Source organism: Triturus cristatus, chromosome 4_2 (genome assembly GCF_964204655.1).
Source record: "Triturus cristatus chromosome 4_2, aTriCri1.1, whole genome shotgun sequence".
NCBI lineage: Eukaryota > Metazoa > Chordata > Amphibia > Caudata > Salamandridae > Triturus > Triturus cristatus.
Window position 1 is genome coordinate 511,270,538 of NC_140586.1, and position 19,606 is coordinate 511,290,143.

The following is a 19,606-nucleotide window of genomic DNA, read 5'->3' on the forward strand; positions in this document are numbered from 1 at the left end:
CAGACAAAGTAGTGGGATCCACACAAGCAACACCACACCATCCTAGAATTCCACAGGTGCATAAACTTCTCTACACATCGCTAAAGGAGCTCAGCACTACGGGAAGGGGAGAGGCTGAGGCCTAGGGATAAAATGGAGGTTTTATACTTGCTACAGCTAGTGTAGCGAGCTCTATATAGAGATAATATATTAGAAATATTAATCTTGCTTTTACATATCTACTATGAGCCAGCAGACCGGTGAGTTACTGTGGTTTTTGGAAATTTGCCCTTTCTGCATGATCACCCCAGACTTTTGCCTTCTATAGCTGAAATTACTTTTGATGGGATCAGGACTGTGTGCATTTTACCCCTAGTAACCAGTGATAAAGTGCTTGGGCTCTCCCTTTTGAACATTGTAAAATTGGCATACACCCAATTGGCATATTTAATGTACCTATAAGTCCCAAGTATATGGTACTATATGTACTTAAGGCCTGCAAATTAAATGCTACAAGTGGGCTACAGCACTCATAGTTTCCTCACCGCATTCAGTATTACTAGCAGGCTGTATACAGTGAAAGCCCCAACCATGGCAACAAAATATATCTATTTACCTACCTACCCTACATGTGACCACTAGGATATTTTAGTGATCTCTGGGATTAGCAACAGAACCTATACCTGGTGAGTGTAGTTAGGTGGTCTGCATCATAGGGGTAAACTCAGTTTACGCAAGGCTGCTGCCTCCTTTCCAGGGTTACTCTCTCTGCGGGAATTCTCCTCTCTGCCCTCCAATGAGGTGAGACACAGTTTATATGCCAAGAACTATTGTGTTGGAAAACTGCAGCTGTGCTACCGTGTTACATCTAAAAACGTTAGGAGATGTTGCTGACCGGGCACAAGAAAACAGTATACCATGTTGTTCGAGATTTTATGAAATGTTCAGATCCCAAGAAGTATCACTCAATAACAAATAATATGTACAGCGTATTTATAAAATACCATAATATCACAAAACAAATGTATTATGTGTGTCTGTGCAAAGTAGTGACTGTGTAAATTGCCTAATACACGAAACTAAGGGAGATCCAAAGAGGGCTCAAAACAGAAATCACTACATGCAATGCTAATGTTTGTTTTGTTTGTTTATTTTGTTTATAGAGTTTTATATAGCACGAACTAGACACAAGACATCAGGTATCAGAGCGCTTTACATGAGCACCAGTTTCGTTAAAGAAGGACATATTCATTTTTGTTAAGCACAGGGAGATTTAGTGATTTGCCCAGAATCACAGGATGTTAAACGTCGTTCTCGAGACTCGAACCCGGTTCCCCAGCTTCAAAGTTAAATGTCTTCAGTGTTGGCCATTTTTTTTTTTAGAGAGTTTTATATAATGAGCATAATATTGAAATTTACAATCATAATGAAAAATGTACCATGAACATTTTTAAAATGTGACCAAAGTAGGTTGGGCAGGGGCACCCAAGATTTCTCCACAAGATTAATGTTTAATGAATCCAAAATGGATTCCGTCTCCGCATACAATGATGCCGCTATTGCCCTATTTAAGAGCTCCAAAGAACCGACATGTTCCCTGTTATCAGCCGATTCTGAGGAAGTAGCCTGGTGTCCTGCATCCGTGTTATCAGAGCCAGTGGCCTGTAATCCTGGTGCTGAAGCACCCCTCTCCCCCCAGAGGGAGTGGCTCATACCATGCGTCTTGAAGCAGCGGAAAGTTTATGGGACACCTCTGAAAATGGGTTGTTATCGGACTCATCAACAGGTTCATGTCCACAGAAACAAGCAATTGAAGACCCAAGCAGACATCCAGTGCCCATTGAAAGGGGCACCATGGGCAATGAAACACGGGTTGCCCGCAGGTAAACCAGGAGAGTTGGAATGACAATGAACAGTCAGTGTTCAGTCCCTGGACCAAAGGGACTCCAAAGAATCTTATTATGCGCTCACGGCACAGCTGGACCGGTGATAGTTCTATTACCAATGGGCTTCGAAATGGAACATCTATTGGGGAATGACAAAAATAGAACAAAAATGCCACAAATGAGTAATGATACCTGAATACGCTGGAATACAGGGAATGCATACAGGCCAGTTTTACTCCAAAGATTTTCTGGAAGGTTCTGACAAAGCCAGTCCTGACTACTTAAAAAAATGAGCTATACCTCAGAAGAATTAAGAATTTGGTGAACAAGTTTGCCAAAATGTAATGGAAGATTTGTGTTTAACAAGGAATGTATTTCACTGGACCTCCATGTAACCTGCAGGTCAAAGGTTTCTCGGGCAGAAGTTAATGCCACACCTGTTTGAAACAATAAGGCTTTGAGTTTGCTTAGCTTGTTAAAGTCTGCCTTCACAATTGAAATTTAAGGCCACAACAAATTATCAGAAATCATATGAGTAGGTGGGAAATGCACATTATTGCAACCGGTCTCTATCTGGGACACCAACCTTCATTCCGCAACTGTCCTAGTCGCTTAACATTAAATAGCGTCCATTTGAAAGGACAGTAATGAGGGGGAGAATTGAAGGGGCTAGAATTCTTTTTAGAAAACAGGCCACATTTGCTATTGAAGCATTACATGCACCGTGAATGGTAATATGTTTACAAACAAGTGACTGGCCAAAAGAAGAGTTGCATTACTTTCCAGTAAGAAATAGCTTTCTGATCCCGCTCACAATAATAAGAGAATGGTAAAGACCATAACTAATAAATAAAGCTCCCTCCTAGGGCTTCATATCTCCCTACTGTTAAATGTTTCATGCAACCTGTGAACTGAAATGTTGAAATTGGTAAAGATATTACACTATGTATTAACCACATTGCGGAGGGTGTCTCTGCTTTTGTGAATGGGAGCTCTTTTAACCTCTTGAGATGTAACATTGTGTAAGTGGTGTCTTTCTTGTCCATGAGTAATTGTTTAAGTGTCAGGTTGAAAAGGTATAAATAGTAGTGTAGAATTTAGGTAACAACATGGCACGCGGCCACTTTTGAGTTCCTGAACTGTCCAACTAAACTTCATGATAGATCTAAGCTGACTTTGCTCATGGTATAATGAAGACATGTCACTTTGCATATAATCGATGACAGATGACACAATGTTATCCAAGTTGTCAATCTAAGAAGACAAGGTATTAACACTATTATCAACAGCAGCAAATTCTTTATCCAAATTATCTTAATCAATTTGTCTTAAAATAACAGCAGCTTCCATTTGTGATAGCTTCCAAATTTGATTATATGTGGCATAAATAAATATTTTTGAATGTGGAGACTTAGTACCTAATAAGAAATCAGATAGATTAATGTCTTCCAAAAGGAGAGAAAGATGTTGTTTTATTGCAGACAGTGTGGAATGTTCCAAACATTGTTGACACAATTTCCCACCCAAATAGGTGGTGACTATCCCTGAGTGTTGCAAATGGGAGTAACAAGGGTCAGATCTGCTTGCCTTAAACCCCGATGTGGAATTTAAAAAATGAACATGACAACCATCTGTATCAACTGGCCAGGATAACCACTAGTTTGGACCTGAAAGTATGAAGTTATGAAGTTAAATGTACAATTCTGTAACATACTTTAGAGGTGTTCTTCACTGCAATTTGTTAAATGTTGCCAAATGTATGTCAAATCAAGCAAATAGGAATGTTTGGCGAATTCATGTCTTTAATTTTTGCCAGTCCCAGACAAGTAGTCTGCTGAACTGTATCATTCAGAAAAATCATCTGTATTGAAATTAAGCAGGCTCGAAATGAGGTGTCTGCACCCTGAACTTGACATAGTTTGGTACCCCAAATTGATTTCATGTCAATGGTATCGTTCCAATAGTCATAGCTTTCACTGCTAATTGGGAAACTAACAAGTCTGTAAATATATTAGCTTGGTTTGTGTGAGCATGTATTTCTTTGCTGGTGTAGGGACAAGTTTAAAATAGAAAGATTTCGGGTGTAATATATTGTGTCCAGAAAAATATGTGAATTTTTCCCTGTATGGTTTGGAGCTCCCTTGTGGGGGAATAGGACAATGTTCCCATTGAATATAATTAAAAAGTGTGCATTGAAAACTAGCTAGATGTAAATAATGATGTCAATAATTATGGTAACAGAACATTTCACCCTAGTTAGCAGAATTTATATATCAGGTTTCACTCTGGAAAACAGTGTAATATTCCAACTCTGAAAGCATGCAGTTTAGAGTCTCAACACCCCAATCATCAGAGTGTAACCCAGGTAAATAACATCACCTATAGGGGACCTTATCCCAAACAGTTGCATCAGTTACCTAGATAGCTGAAATGCTCACAAGGGACAGGTTTCTTTTTAGCTTATGTGAAGATGACTGAGGTGTTCAGACCTCATCGACCAGTTCTGTGGTAGAGCACTCTAGAAGGTAATGGCAATTCATCAAAAAGAAGAAAGCAGTCACAAATCCAATCCAAACAAATAGAAAAAGCATGCAAAGTGTTATCCAAACATATTACAAGGACAAACCAGATAAGTGCATTTCAGCCATGAAAGAGAAAACACAGGCCGGTGTAGGCAGAGTGTCTAGACTGGAGGAACTGCCAAAAGAGTCAGATGAAAAGTCATCTGTTCCCACATAATGACCAGAAACAGTTAGCTAAAAAACAGGAGCCACAGGTACAATTAAAGAACTGGTGAATTCCATGAGGGGTGGATCAGTACAAACGCCATCAACTGCAGGAAACACAGTACTAAGTACAGTTCAAACTTCAGTTGTGTGGCTGGAATTTGGAGTGGGAACAGGAATTAACTGAAATTCATTCTCCACCCCCAGCTAGGGATAAACAGATTTGATGTTGCTCACAAGTTACAGAGGGATTTTCTGTATGGGAGCAAGAGGAGTTAGAGAACTATCAGGACTCCTCATTACCTACTTTTTAGAATCGGCCACATTATGTATATTGATGTGATCAATAGAGACAAAATGATAGTCTTCAGAACCAGCAGGCAGTGGTAATATTACAGTTGATGCCATAAAGGACCGTGTATGTGGTCCGGTCTCCCAGATAGATATGGAGATTATTAAGTGCTCTATGTACCCCATATAGGTGGAAGATCCTAATACTCTGGCTGCTAAGGATTGTTTTAAGTCACGGTTCATTCTCTCGGCAACAGAATTGCCCCAGGGCCTATATGGAAAAGAATAAAGTTTCTCAACACCCATTGAAGCCATATGTTCCCCGTAAGCCTTGAAGGCAAAAGCAGGGCACTGGTCCAGGTTGACTGTAGGGCATGCATATGTTCTGATAACGATTTGCAAATCAGTAAATAACAGTACAATGGTCCAAATAAATGCAACTGGAAGGTTTGTTGGAAAACAAAAGGGATTTCTGTGGTGGACGGGACACAGTATAAGTTTTAATTTGTTGACAAATGTTGCAAAAAAGGACATACTTCTTGGCCTGTTTGTATAGTCTATGCCACTTATAACGTTCTGAAAGTAATGAAATAGTAGCTGACATACCTGCATGTACAGAAGCTACACCTTAATACGCAACTATCACTAAGGCTAGTCTGTGGTCTTTGTTGTGAATCAGATGATCACCAACTCCAGGAATTTTAGCAAAGGGAACATTTTGTTCACTTAAATGATATGTATATTTAGCTGGAAAGTTCCTAGGCAAAGGAGTGCAGTCGTGTGTAGTATTAACAGCAGTTATTATATCGCCATCTACCCTCGCATGTGCACGAGTAATTACTGCAACACTTTCAGTCGCAACTGCAGATTTGGCCACTTCATCTGCTAAAGAATTCCCTATGATGTGTGCTCTCACACTTTGATGACTCAATGTGTGGATAATTTGAGCCCGTGGCAAGCCATCCTTTAGGTCTGCCACCTTCACCCAAAGTGATTTATGCTTTAGTGTGTTGCCTGTAGAATCTTTGAATACATTTTTGCACCAATAAAGCAAATTGTCATTAAAAGACTGGACACAATCATAAGAATAACACAATATAAGGTAGGGGAATTCAGAATCTGTATGTTTCAGTGCAAGTGACAAAGCTTTTAATTCAGTCAATGTGCAGTGCAGTCCCCTAAGGGCTATGTCTGAGTTTTTGTGGTTGGAATTAGCCGCTCAACATCACACCTAGAACTGTAGCACATGCTGTTGAATATTGGTGCTTGGTACCTATAGCAGGCTGGGCTGAACCATCAGTATGAACAATATATTTATACTGGTCAACAGGTAAAATATTGCTGGGCATGGGATAAACATACTCATATTGAAGAAACTCTTGTGTCTGTAAATATGGGTCAAAGAGTCTACATCAATAGCTGTTAAGGAAGTTGCCCATTGTATCCATCTAGAATGGAGAGCTTTAGCATTAGAAACGCTTGCTTTGATAACAGCCTCTAAGGCTGGAACTGGAGTAACAACAATAATGCGCTTCCCTTGTGCAAGCGGCTGCTCTTTAAGTATAGCCATCTGCACTGCTGTCAGTATTTTTTCAGTGGATGAAAAAAGTATTACCACATTGGAATATAAATGTGATTTATATGCAAATTGTCTGTTTCACCTTCAGTAAAGGTGATATAGGTAAAGCCAATGGCACCCACAACTATAAGGATGACCAGGTTTGGTGTATTGACATGTGTATGTAAGTGATTTGTTGAAAGCAAGTCAGAGTATAGTGAGCTGAGTATCTCCGTGTGTTCTGATGTCCAATGGAAACTGGAAAAATCAGGATAAACTAATTCATATAATGATTTAATGCGTTGTGCATAATCAGGTATTATAAAAGTTCTACCAAATTTAAGAAATCCTAACAGGGATTGCAGATTCTGTAGAGTGTCTGGAGGCTTTAGCACAGCACACTTCAGTAGGAAGTGTGGTGCCTGGCTTTTTCCATCATGTGTAAGCTTGTCACCTAAAAATACGGCACTTAGAAATACTATATTAGATTTCTAGAAGTTGAACCTGTAGCCAGATACAGTGAATTCCAATATTATGTGATCCACTCTGGCCAAATATGTGTTTAACTCATCATCCGTCAGATAGATATAACCTACATACGACAATGCGTCAGGGTCAATATCTTGTAGAATTGACACTATGTGGGCAGCAAACAGTCCAGGACTGTTCTTATATCCTATAAAGAGCCAAAAAAAGCGGTGCTGGAAGCCTAGTGCTGAGAAGGTACTCCAAGCTCTGCTTTCAGGTAATATATTTTGCCAGAAAAAGCCTCTGGAAATATCCAATGTTGTTCTATAAGCTTTACGGACTATATTATTTATAAGTGCCATACTGTGTGTATTTTGTATGCAAATGTGCATGTATGACTGTTTAAATGTCTGCAGTCCAAGACTTTGTGATATGAATTATCTGGTTTTAAAACAGGAAAAAGGGGTATATTCATTTGAGAGACACAGGGTTCAATTACTCCCTGGTCCTTCAACTGGGAGATTATTTCTCTAATAGGTGCCATAGCATCCCGTATTGTGGGATATTGGAGTTGCACTTGTGGGTTTGACTATATTGGTATTATATGATTAGGGAGTCCTTATCCCAACCCACATGATTGCGATATAAAGCTAGGGCTAGTGTAAGAGCTCATTCTGCTGCGTAGGCTTGTTTGACCTCGTCATGGACAAGTGCAAAAAAGATGGGAGTATTACATCCTCACCCTGGGGATGTCTAGGCAAACTGTGGGGACCAATCAATCTCCACTAAGAGAATGCTGCTTGATAAAGTAAATTTTCCCAGAATATTACCCTAATGGTGCACTGTATGCCACTCTCAATTTGTATATTCAAATTACATAATCTATCTGGAGGTGATAAGCTCCTGCCTGGGTTTTTAATTGTAACAGATTTAGCTGCTGCTGTCACTGCCAGAAACTCCCAGAGAATCCGGAGCTCTGAAGTGGCTTCTGCTATGCTGTCGAGGAAAGTCACCTCCTGTTGAGAAAGAGAGTTCTCAGTGTTTGTGGCATATTTTGTGGTTATAGCCGCAACTTTATTTTTCTGAACTTGGGGTTTAAATTAAGGAGGTTTCTCCTCCTCCTTAATCTTTACATTACACAAGCACTGTGAGTCCCTCTTTGGATTCACACACTCTTACTGTATGCGGTCAGAATACCCTCCCCTCTCATTTTGTTTGGGGCAGGGGTACAGTGGATGAGCAAAATGAGTAAGGAGCCGAAAGAAAAACACAACAAATGCATACAATGGGAAAGAGAAAAACACTACAATCAGAGGTCAGCAAGTACAAAATACAAACAGCAGCCTTGAACACCCAGGCTGGGGGCTCAGCGGCGGCGATGGAGCGAGTGGAGCTGCTGGGGAGAGTGCAGGCCTGTGACCGAGGTCAAGGTCTTACTGAGATTTAGGAAATGGTGTATAACCAGCTAACACTGGCCCCTTCATTACTAGGGGACCCATGTGTACAGGGGCAGGTACGTGTATAAGGATAACATCAGAACCAACTCTGATGTTCCCAATGTGAAAGTAGAAGAGGTAATATGCTCTGTATTGGTGCGGGGCTGCAACATTAGTGTATTTATGAAATGTATGTGGATTCACAGCTGGAAAAATTACCCAAGAATAAAAGACTTCTGAGCGTAAGCCATCATGGGCTTCAACCACGAAGATTATGTCACCACTTACATTGATGGCAGATGGTGGTGCATTAATATTTGTCCTTTCTGTGTTTCTCTGCCAGGGTGTACATTGTCTCTAGGGAAAGTCTAATAACCCCAGATATTTTCATAAACTAGACACCAGCGGGACTCCAGAATGGTATGTCTGGTGTGGATCTCACAAGGTTTTCTTACCTAGAAGCCATTGCAATCCTCAAACATAGGATAATAACACAACTTCCCTTCATAATTCTGTGACCCAAAGTGCTGGAATCTACGGGGAGGAATGTTCCCTCTATTTATTTTCCTCTATGTGCGGCAATAACGGTGCTGCATGCATGGCAACTAGGGCTTTATGTGCTGAAGACAAGCAACAACTTAATATGCAAGCATATGCGATGTGGAATCTACCAAAATCAGTGGTATAGTAAGGGTGTCTTGGACCCTAATGCAAACAAGAAAAAAATAACCTTATATCTGGGTTGGTATTAAAAGAAACCCATTATGGGGTGCAGGGGGCTCCTCACATCCCTGACCAAGGGTCCTACTGCATCTTGTGACCTAATCGTTCTCTCTAAAAGTCCTCTCTTTTTGATATCCCCATGCCACTCTTATCTCCTCCTTCCACTACATCTTTTCTTATCCCTCTCCACTCCCCTCAAACTCTCTCGATTATCCTTATCTCCTTCCTCTCTTTTTTGTTTTTTTCTTCTCTCCTTGCTCCTCCTTACTCTTCCCACTTTTCTTTCTCAATTTCTGCTCTGCTCCACTACTCCCACATCCTGTCTTCTCTCTTTAATCTACAGCCTCCCCTTCTCTCTCTTACAGACTCCCTCTAATCTTCATGTTCTCCCTCATTCTAACCTTACTCTATGAAACCAATATCTTTGATATGCTTCTTTCTCACCCACCTCATTCCTCATCTTGTCTCTGATCTCCTTGTTTATTACATCTTGGTCCTCCTATCTCTTTTTGTTTGTTTTTATCATCCTTTTCTTCCTTATTTCTTTCCCTCTTTTTCCTTTCCTTTCTACATTTAACTCCCCTTTCATTATTTTCCTCACACAGGGGCCGATTCACATAACTAATCTGAGATAAAATTGTAAACTTACTACTTTTGGTATTCGAAGAAGGCATTTAGTAGTAGTAAAGTTAGGACTCCGAAATTTACTACTACTAAATGCCTTCTGTGGGTACCAAAAGTAGTAAGTTTTGGATTTTATCTCAGTTTAGTAGTAGTAAAGTTAGGAGTCCTACCTTTACTACAACTAAATGCCTTCTGTGAATATCAAAAGTAATAAGTTTAGGATTTTATCTCAGATTAGTTCTTTGAATCGGCCCCTATGTCTTGCTCATTCACTTTTTTCCTTTTTCTATCCACTTCCATAGTTTATTCTCGCCATATATGCCTCCTGTTCTCTTTACACTCAGATCTCTCCTCTCCCTCACACCCCCAAATCTTCTTTCCTCTCCATCTTGTTATTATTTTTCCCCTTTCCTATCCAGTACCTTTACTTTCTTTCCAACCCAACACCTATCTTTTCTCTACTCTCCTATCTTTTCTTCCATTCTGTATTTATTATCTCCTTGTTTATTTTCAAATGCTGCCCCTCTTCTTCTCACCCCTCCCTTCTTTCCCTCCTTAATATTTCGCTTCCACAGTTGACCTCCTCCATCCAACCTCATTTTATCCACCTCTATTAAACTCACCCTTCTGTTTTTCTTAATTTATGCTGCTTTTTTGCCTCATCCATTAGTTTCCACCCTGTCTCCTTGTCCTCTTTTCTACCACATGGCAGGCTCCTGCACAACCTATTGAATGAATGTTTGGCTTCTGCTCCGCTGTATCCTTTGTTTTGAGTTTTAGCAGTGCATGCCTGAGACCGATTTCACTCTCTGAATGTATCTTCTCCATCCCCTCCCAGTGAGACACTTTGCAAAATTCTTAACAAAATCTGGACAAAACTGGTCTTTGGTTGCTTGTGTTGTGGTTCAGGGAGAACCTAGACTGTTCCTATTGGAGCAGAGTCAAAACTGATTTGCATATGTCTGGGTCCAAACTTAGTTAGAATGGTGGGTAAAAGAAAGATGGTTTGGAATGCTGCCCGAGTGATTGCCAGTGGTTGAACCTTTTTCAAGCATTCCTCCCATCACCTTTTGTGCATTTAATGTAAAACACTAAAAGGCCAAGGGTATGGGTGAGATGCGGGCTCATTGCTTAATGTGCCACTGGAACCAAGCTATACCCAACTGGTATTCCCGGTCTTTGTATAATTGTGTTTTGGTTCAGGGAAGACATGGCCTGGCAGTTCTGACTGGACTGTTACTGGACTGTTCCTATTGGAGCAGGGATCAGACTGATTTGCATATGGCTGGGTCCAAATTGAGGTGGCATAGTAGGCAAAATAACAATGGGCTGGAATGTTACCCAAAGTGATTGCCAGTGAGTTATTGCATAAATTCCTCTCATCACATTTTGTGAGTTTGATATTAAATAAACTGCAGCCAGTGTAGAAAAGACTGGGCCTCTCTTATGTTTGGGATTTTGCACTGGCTTTAACAAAAATAGCCATGCACCTGACTAAAATCGCATGTTACCATAACAGGGTGGCACTCACTATCACCTTTGCCCCACTTGTCTAACCTCTTCCGGAATCCTCACATGGTAATAAGGCAGACGGCCTTGGTCAGACCAGGAGCCCCCACTCTTGCTACCACTAAGAAGCTTGCATCCATACCTCACCACTTGTGATGGCTATAGGGTAGAAATAGTTATGTGGTTGTTTGGTCCTCTTGTATTTATATAGTGCTTAATACTCTGGACAATGCAGTGTATTCTGATTTGCATTGTGATTTTGCACACCCCTTTAGACTGCATGGTTGATAAGGATGTTAGATGTAGTGTAACATATACGGAGGTGTTGGATGAAGCACATGAAGCTCACTTACATGATTCAAACATGCTTCTTTGAACATATCTGCAAATAAGTATGAGGTACTGCAGAAAGAGAGTAAAACTTGACCTCCTATTTTGATAAAAAAAACTAATGTTCATTTAAGTGAATTAGCACAGCAAAATTTTTAGTCAGCCCTGAAATTGTAGGTCTTTGTAAATTTTCTGATTTAGCACTCTGCGAGAACCTTAACTAAATAACAGCAGTTCGAGCAAGTTTATACCTTCTTAACATTCCGGAACATGACTATAGAAATTTGACATGCTAAGTTCCAGACGCAAAACATTTTTCTCTCATGCTTCAGGGGCCCCTTCTCTTCGGCTTCTTTATTGCCTTGTGATTTTACACAGTAGAGCAACATTTTCTCTGAAAAGGTCATTAAGAAACCTTGAATTACCTTGCAGTACGAACGCAAAGCGTCCTAATAATATTGACAAGTTCCTGTTTAGAGATTCTGGTCTAGATTTACTGACTGTTTGCACAGAGTTTTCATCATAAAAGTGATGCAAACCGGGGGGGTTGGCTACGAAGCCGAAGATGGCGGTCGCGTGAGCTTAGAGCTGTGCGCCAGCCGCGCAAAATATCCTGATAAACTGAGCTCCTGCCCGGCCTGGGGTTCCCCCTACACTCTCTGGGAGGGCAGCCCGTGGGGTGTCTGGCGCTGTGAGTCGGTGCCGGAGTTCCGGCGGGCACTCCAGCTTGCTGAAGCCGCGCTGTGAGGGAGGTGACGGAAGATGGCAGCCGGAACGAAGTAGCAGGCCTGCAGCACTGATCTGGCGGCCCACTCCGTGGCGGCTTTGGTTTTCACAGCGGATGCCCTGTGGCCCCTGGGGGTATCTGGAAACGTGCTGACCCTCTTCCCCCCCTGGAACTGATGGAACTGAGGCCGGGACGTGGGAGCACCTGGACACAGACCGGAGCACTAGCGGGGGCCGCACTGGGGGTCTGGAGAGCACGAGAAGCAGATCGCCGTTTGGCATCCAGGGGAAAGAGTTGCCCACACCCCGCTGTAAAGAACAAAGTGGATGTAAAACGTATAAAGTAAAGTCCTTTATTCATTCGCCAACACAGCTCCGAACGTGGAGCGCAAATACAGCAGCCGCTCCGGGTCACCAGCTGTCAACTGTCATCTGCAACTGACAGTTCGCAGGTCACAGCTGGTGAGGTGACGGCGGTACGGTGTCCTCACAGGGATACGCAATTGCAAAGAACACTACGGTGTCCACAGGAGGACAATGGACATACATAACACCCGCAAGGCTGTAGGAGGTGAGGAAGGGTTCGGATCGCCTACCTGGGGCACTTGAGCCTGATCTATGGGAGCCTCGAACGCTGAGCTGAGGGAGCGCGGAGGCGGGGATGCCCGGCAGCAAGCTCACGGACAGCTATTCTGATTACTGTGAGGTGGAGGCCGCGCTGTGGTGGAGCTGAGGGGGGCCGCTGGGGGCGCTGAAGTTGCGGCGGAGCCCGCCTCGGCCCGTCGGGCCGGCCTGGTTGTCCTGCGGGAGCGGCTCTGGTGCACTTCATGAGGGGAGAACTGGAGGCCCTCTATCGGCTGCCTTGGATGCCACCTGGCTGCGAGTCACATAGACAGAGCTTGCTCACAAGGAGAACAACCCACATGGCTGCCGAGCTGGCGCGATGACACATTTGGGCCAGACAGGGAGGTGTTGAGGGCTTGTACATAAGAGCAGGCATGGTGAGAGACAATTACTTCAAGCTGTTTCAATGCAGTGAGACCCTGCCTTCAAACACAGCTAGTGCCTCTACTTGTGCTGTGACGAACTAACATCTGCCCTGGTTATGCGCTAACTTGCAATGCTCAAAGTGCATTCATTTCCTTGTTTTGGAGGCTGGCCCTTCGGAACCGCAGGGCGATGGAGCGAGGACATGCCCAGGGTGCAGCGGCCTGGACCTGAGAGCTGAGGAAGTGGGCGAGCCGGCGTGTTGCCTGCTGGACTGCCTGCTGGAAGGGCATGAATCTGTGCCTTGCCTACAGAGAGAGGGCCGTACGAGATCGGAGGTGGTAGTACATGCGGTGCTGCCAATGGGTAAGCCCAAGGCGAAACAGGTGGGCCCTCCCCCAGACCAAGAGGACAGCGTCCAAGAGCTCGCTCCCATGGAGCAGGGAGGAAAAGTGACTGAAATCCCAATTCAGCAGCAGTACACCAAGATCCTGGAGGCCTTCGCCGACACTAAAGCAACGCTGCACCAAGACATTAGTACGGTGGCGGTGGGACTGGGCCTGCTGCAAGCTGAACATGGCAAACTCTCTGATAGGGTGAAAAATGTGGAGGAGTCACTGGAGGAGATCACTCCTGCACAGAAGGCCCTAGCTGCGAAAATGGAAGATCTCTCTGATAGAATGGTGGTGATGAAGCGTAGGGCGGAGGACGGGAAGGGCGTAATCGCCGCAATAATGTGCTGGTAGTGGGGTTGCCGGAAGGAAGTGTGGAGCGGGACATGATATCCTACCTGGAGAAATGGTTGAAGGAAGTGGTAGCGCTGGAGGGCCTCTCGCAGTTCTACACACTGGAAAGGGCTCACCGTGTGCCCAACATACCACCAGCGCCCGGGGAGACCACCGAGGCCGGTAGTGGCCAGACTCCTCCATTTCCGTGATCGAGGCCTCCTACTTCAGAAAGCATGTACTGATGGGCCGTACACGGTTGAGAACTGCAAGGTGTCCCTGTTCCCAGATTACACTTTGGAAGTGCAGCGACGGTGTGTCTCGTTTTTGGAGGTCAAGCATACGCTGCGAGAGGAGGGCATATCATATTCCCTGGTGTTCCCGGCTAGGTTGCGGAGGAGCTCCTGGACTCGGGGGGAACCGGACTTTTTGGCTGTTTCATCATACGGACTGCAGTGCCAAACAACTAGTCACTAACAAGTTCAGGTCACACTCCCTGGTAGGTCCTTCGTTGGTTCCTAGGACCTAGTTCTTTTGTCATAGGATTGTCCTATGCACTGTTTTTGCGAATTTGGGCAGCTGACCATTGTCAGTCCGCTCACTGGTGCGGGAGTTCATGTTTTGGGGTTATTATTTACTACCAGGAGGGCAATGACGACTTTCGGAGTTGTGAACATGGATGGGAATCAGGGCATGTACTATAACATTGTCAGATGGTGCCGCCAGTAGTCAGAGCAGGCGAGTTTAAGCTCCTCACTTGGAACATACAAGGTATGGGGTCACCTGCTAAACGATATACCATCTTTAACTACATACACCGCAGAGGGGTACATGTGGCATTGTTTCAGGAGACCCACCTCACGGAAACAGAAGTGGGGAGGCTGAAGCGTAGGTAAAAGGGGCAGCTTTATGCAACTACTCACATTGCTTTCGCGAAAGGGGGGCTGGTGTGGATTCGCCCAGGTGTTCCCTTTCACCTTACTCGGAAATGGATAGACGCAGAAGGAAGATTTGTTATTCTATTTGGGAAACTGGCCGGTAGGGAGATAACGATAGGCAATGTGTACGCCCCAACATCCCATCTCCATCGTCAGTTATTTCCTTAAAAAATGTAAGCAAAAGCAGCATTTCCTGCAAATCACAGGTGCTGTTTACGTGACATAGTGTGCTGTTTGAGCAACACACAGCCTCTGACAGGAAACTGTAACTTTTAACAAATCAATGCTCGTTGAAATAAAAGTCAAAAGCATGTTTAAAAAGTGTTTCATAACAGGCACAACAAACCAGCTACTAACACTGTTAAAATATAAATGTTTTCTTTAAACAAATTGGGTCTTAATCATAAAGGTATTTTAGAGTACGGAAAGCAGTATGCATGAAGTACTCTAAACTACACTTGAATATATTTGTGAATTGGCCCCAAAACATCTAAAATGGGACTATTCATATAATGTTCACATACAGTTAGTACAATTAGAAAGGACAGAGCCCTATTTGAAATGTTACTAATAGAGAGTTGGACATTTTGGGGCTGATTCAGAAAGATAGCTAAGGGTAAGTAAAGGAGTATGTCTATAATCCTACCTCCTGTAATCATAATGTTTTTGTTAATTGCCAGGTTATTAGGTTTGTAGATTTATATAGAGTGGCTTATCACCGGTGAGGGTATCCAGGTGCTTTCCTTGGGCATGGGCAGATTAAGTGATTTACCCAGAATGATTGGATGTTGGGCCGATGCGGAGACTTGAACGCAGGTCTCCAGCTCCCGAGTTGGCAGCTCTGGCCGCTGTGCTACATCCTCCTCCAGTACAATGTGGCGCTCAATAAAGCAAATATGCATTGCGCAAAAGTAGCCCTTTCTCCTTGTCATCCATCACTCCAAAATCTAAGCAAAATATTGAATTTCTGCGATCTTCCTTCTCTACTTTCTCTGGATGGCACATACTTGGTATCAATGCACGTGTAAACTCTAGAAAGGGACAACTGCAGGTCATATGGCCACAAACTGAATGAGCCCCTTTAATTTTTAGAAAAACACTATGGAAGAGTAACCCAGAACATGAAAACTAAGATGAGGTTGAATAAAAATGAGGGGGGAAAAAAAGTTTTTATCCAAACTAATATTGAAATGAAATGTCCCTTATAGTGTCCGAAAATGCATGTAATACCTTCCGAAAGTCTCAGTGCCACAAAAATGTAATTTTGATGGGCTCTTTATCTTGTCAATTCTAAACGTTGCACGTGGGGAAAAAAAATATTCTGCAGTTAATTAATGAGCTTTCTTGATTATTTACACATGTCTGAGGTAAAACAAAAGTGTCTTAATATCATATTGATGTAGCCAATGGTAAATCTATCAGGCAACAACCTTATCAACAGCTACTGTCTCTGAATTCTAATAACGACGACAACAGTTAATATGAGCACCGAAGAATAAACAAGCACAGGCTTGCAGAGAACGGTAGACACGATGAAATTAATCAATTCACGAAAATTAAAGGATGTCCACGCAATAAACAGCACTCGGCTGCCAGCTGAAGGGCCATACATCAAAACATCTTTAACCACGACAGCAAGTGCGCAGCTGACCGGATAATTAAAACAGTAGGTGGGGGTGTCTAAGCTGCGGTCTGATTACAAAATATGGCGAAGAGTCAGGGCGCTGGGCGAAGACAGAAGGATCTTATCACGGACCAGTGGTGGGGTGCCGCTCACGCCAGGGATAACAGGAGGAGAGGCACAGATAACACGAGGAGAAGGCGCACAGAATTTTCAAAGAGATTCCATGAGAGAGGCACGCAAGGCTTAATGAGCCTTGACAGAAACCCACATGGCGGCTGCACGCGTGCACGCGCGTGTGAACGCAAGCTTGAGGCAAGCGAGAGCCTCTGGTAGCACTTTCAAAAAGCCACTCACTAAATTTCTCGCAGAGCAGCGCATGCGCTGGTTCAGCGAGACCTAAAAAAGGGTAATTTTTCAGTTGAAAAATGTGATGTGTCCATGTTGTGTTTTGGTGCCTTTCCTTTTGCGGGCATTAGACCTACCCATGCAAGTGAGTTACCATTTTTATTGGCACAGATGTGGGAAAGCAGAATAGAATAACATGTGTTATTACCAATTGTATTTCTCTGCATTTGTGCCTTCCAAATGTAAACTAGAGTGTAAGAATTTAATTTTTTTAAATGCCTTCGGAATAATATACTAGTATGAGTACCCACAAATTCAGAGATGTACATTTATCCACTGCTCCTAAACTATGAAATTGGTGTCTATGTCAGAAATAAATAGGTTTCCTTGATACCAATTTTTCAGTCTTTATATTTTACCATAAGCATTGCTCTATACCAGCTACACAATGAAAAACCATTTTAAGGTGCTGTTCAGTTGTTGGCTCTGTGTACCTCGGTTCATAGAAAACCTCCAAACCCTATAGATCGCCACAACCAAAAGAGTCTAGCAGACATAATGGTGTACAACTTTTGTAAATCAGCCATCGTGACAAGAACTTACAAATAAAAACATCTGAAATTTATGTTTTTGCTACTCATTTTCAATATTTTTTATTTATATAATATATAGAACATAGAATATTTATTTTATTTCAACATTTATTTTCTTTGGGAAAATCTTGAGGGATCTACACCACTGACTCCTTACTGAATTCAGTCTACTTTTCAGAAATCTATAGCTTGCTGGATTCACCCATTGGTTTAATCCCGGTTTCCACAACAAACTTGAAGTAGGTTGAAAGCACAGAAATTAGGAAGAATGCCAAAACTGGTAAAAAAAATAGGTTTTTTGATTCAGCTCTGCATTTTCCTGAAAGCCAGGAAAATTATGACTTTAGCACAGCAAACCTTTTGTTTATGTAGTTTTGGGGAAAAGTACAGATACTTTTTCGCTGACTACTTTTTTTCTATTTTTCCCCCAAAAAACAAATTTAGCTATATTGTGGCTATTTTCTCAGTCTCCTTCAAGGGAATCCACAAACCCTGGGTACCTTTGGAATCCCCAGGACGTTGGAAAAAAAGGACATACATTTGGTGCGGATACCTTATGTGGGAAAAAAGTTATGCCCTAAGCACAAACTACCCCAAATAGCCACAAAAGGGCTTTGCATTCTAGGGGGAAAGGGCTTAGCAGCCAAGGGGTTAAAAGCTGGTGAATTGGTGCTAAGCAAAACTCCTTCAATGCCAGCAGGAGCAGACAGAGACACGGGCTTAGGTTTGATCAATGTCTTAAAACAGTCCAACCAGAATTTCAGATCATAGCTTAATTGTTAAGTCTATTTAGGAAAGTTCTACTCTTTGACACAAATTGTCGCCTCCCGTAATACTATTCCCCAAATCGCCCCCCCCCCAACGGAAAGAATCAAATTCCCTCCTAAGCAGCTTGAAGAACAATCATTATGCAGAACGCCATCCTTCCAAAGCAAGATGACTTTTAACCATTCCAGACACACAGTCACTAAATAATCAGCTGAGGAGATGTATGAGGTAAACATAAGTACACAGAAAATAGCACTTCTACCTGTAAACCAGCATTTTTCTGTATAGTACCACATTTCCGCAAACGCTATTTTGCTGCTAATCCTTGGTTAATACTGACTCCAGCTGCAACAATTAATGTTATTTTTTAGCAGATTTATATAGTGCGAACTCGACCCAAGGTAATGAAGCGCTTTGCATGAGCACCAGTTACGTTACAGAGGGACACATACATTTTTTTGGGCACGGGTAGATTAAATGATTTGCCCAGAATCACAGGATGCTGAGCCGACGCCGAGAGTCGAACCTGGTTCCCCAGCTGCAAAGTCTGCAGCTCTGGCCGTGTGGCCACATCCTCTCATATGTTTATTCGCCCACAAAGTACACGTTGTTTTTAAATACAAAATACCAATCGTAGTCAATATAAGCAAATTAACACACTAAAACATTTAAAATAAGCAACTGGAATCAGCTAGCACTACCCGCATAGTTTTTAATGCTTGTTCAATATCACATGCAGTAATCGGGTCCAGTAGAAACCAATTGTTACTGGTCTACTGGAATTGGCACTAGAGGGTTTGTAGCAAAGTCAAAGTACCATGAACGGTTAAAAAACGAAGTAGTGGTCTTACCCCAGCAGTTTGAGGCCTGGACTGACTGGCGGTCATACTCCTTCGTGCCCGTCTGCAGTGCTGCCTCACAGCTCTCCTGCCTCGCCGGCCATACTTTCCGAGTGTGGCAAGAGTTTCGCTGCCGTCTTGGAGACGTTATCTCCCGTTCCACCTCAGGCCTTCTGGAGGAAAGAAAGCCGCTGTGCGGCGCCGAGTAACAAGCTCCAGGATACATTTCCACCGGCTTTGCTTTCAAACTGAAATCCGCCACACCTTTGTAGCTCGATTTGGCAATCTCTTCAATGTTGACCCTCCCTCCAGTCAACTCTCCGATTGCCACAGAAAGGAGCTCTTCGAGGCGCTGTGCAAATATGTATAGCCTTAAACAATCTATGTTGTTTTTACATTACCTCGTCCAAAGAAAATTTACATGTGCAGGCCAGTTATTGAGTTCTACTCCACGGCATTTAAATTACCATACACTGACTCAGTTTAAAAACTATGAAACAAAAAACTTTACTCGTACTTGGCAAAGGGACA

The 19,606-nt window shown here is 42.9% G+C and overlaps 1 protein-coding gene across 1 annotated transcript in view; it reads right to left on the reverse strand.

Moving 5' to 3' along the window:
* The window catches only part of SPATA1 (spermatogenesis associated 1), a 394,319-nt gene extending 375,043 nt beyond the window's left edge, over nt 1–19,276 (reverse strand). Inside the window, exon 1 of the mRNA XM_085602111.1 lies at nt 19,088–19,276. Within this exon, the coding sequence (XP_085458237.1) occupies nt 19,088–19,123 (36 nt within the window). The 5' untranslated portion in view covers nt 19,124–19,276. The remainder of the gene's footprint in view (nt 1–19,087) is intronic.
* Between the last annotated feature and the right edge of the window lie 330 nt (nt 19,277–19,606).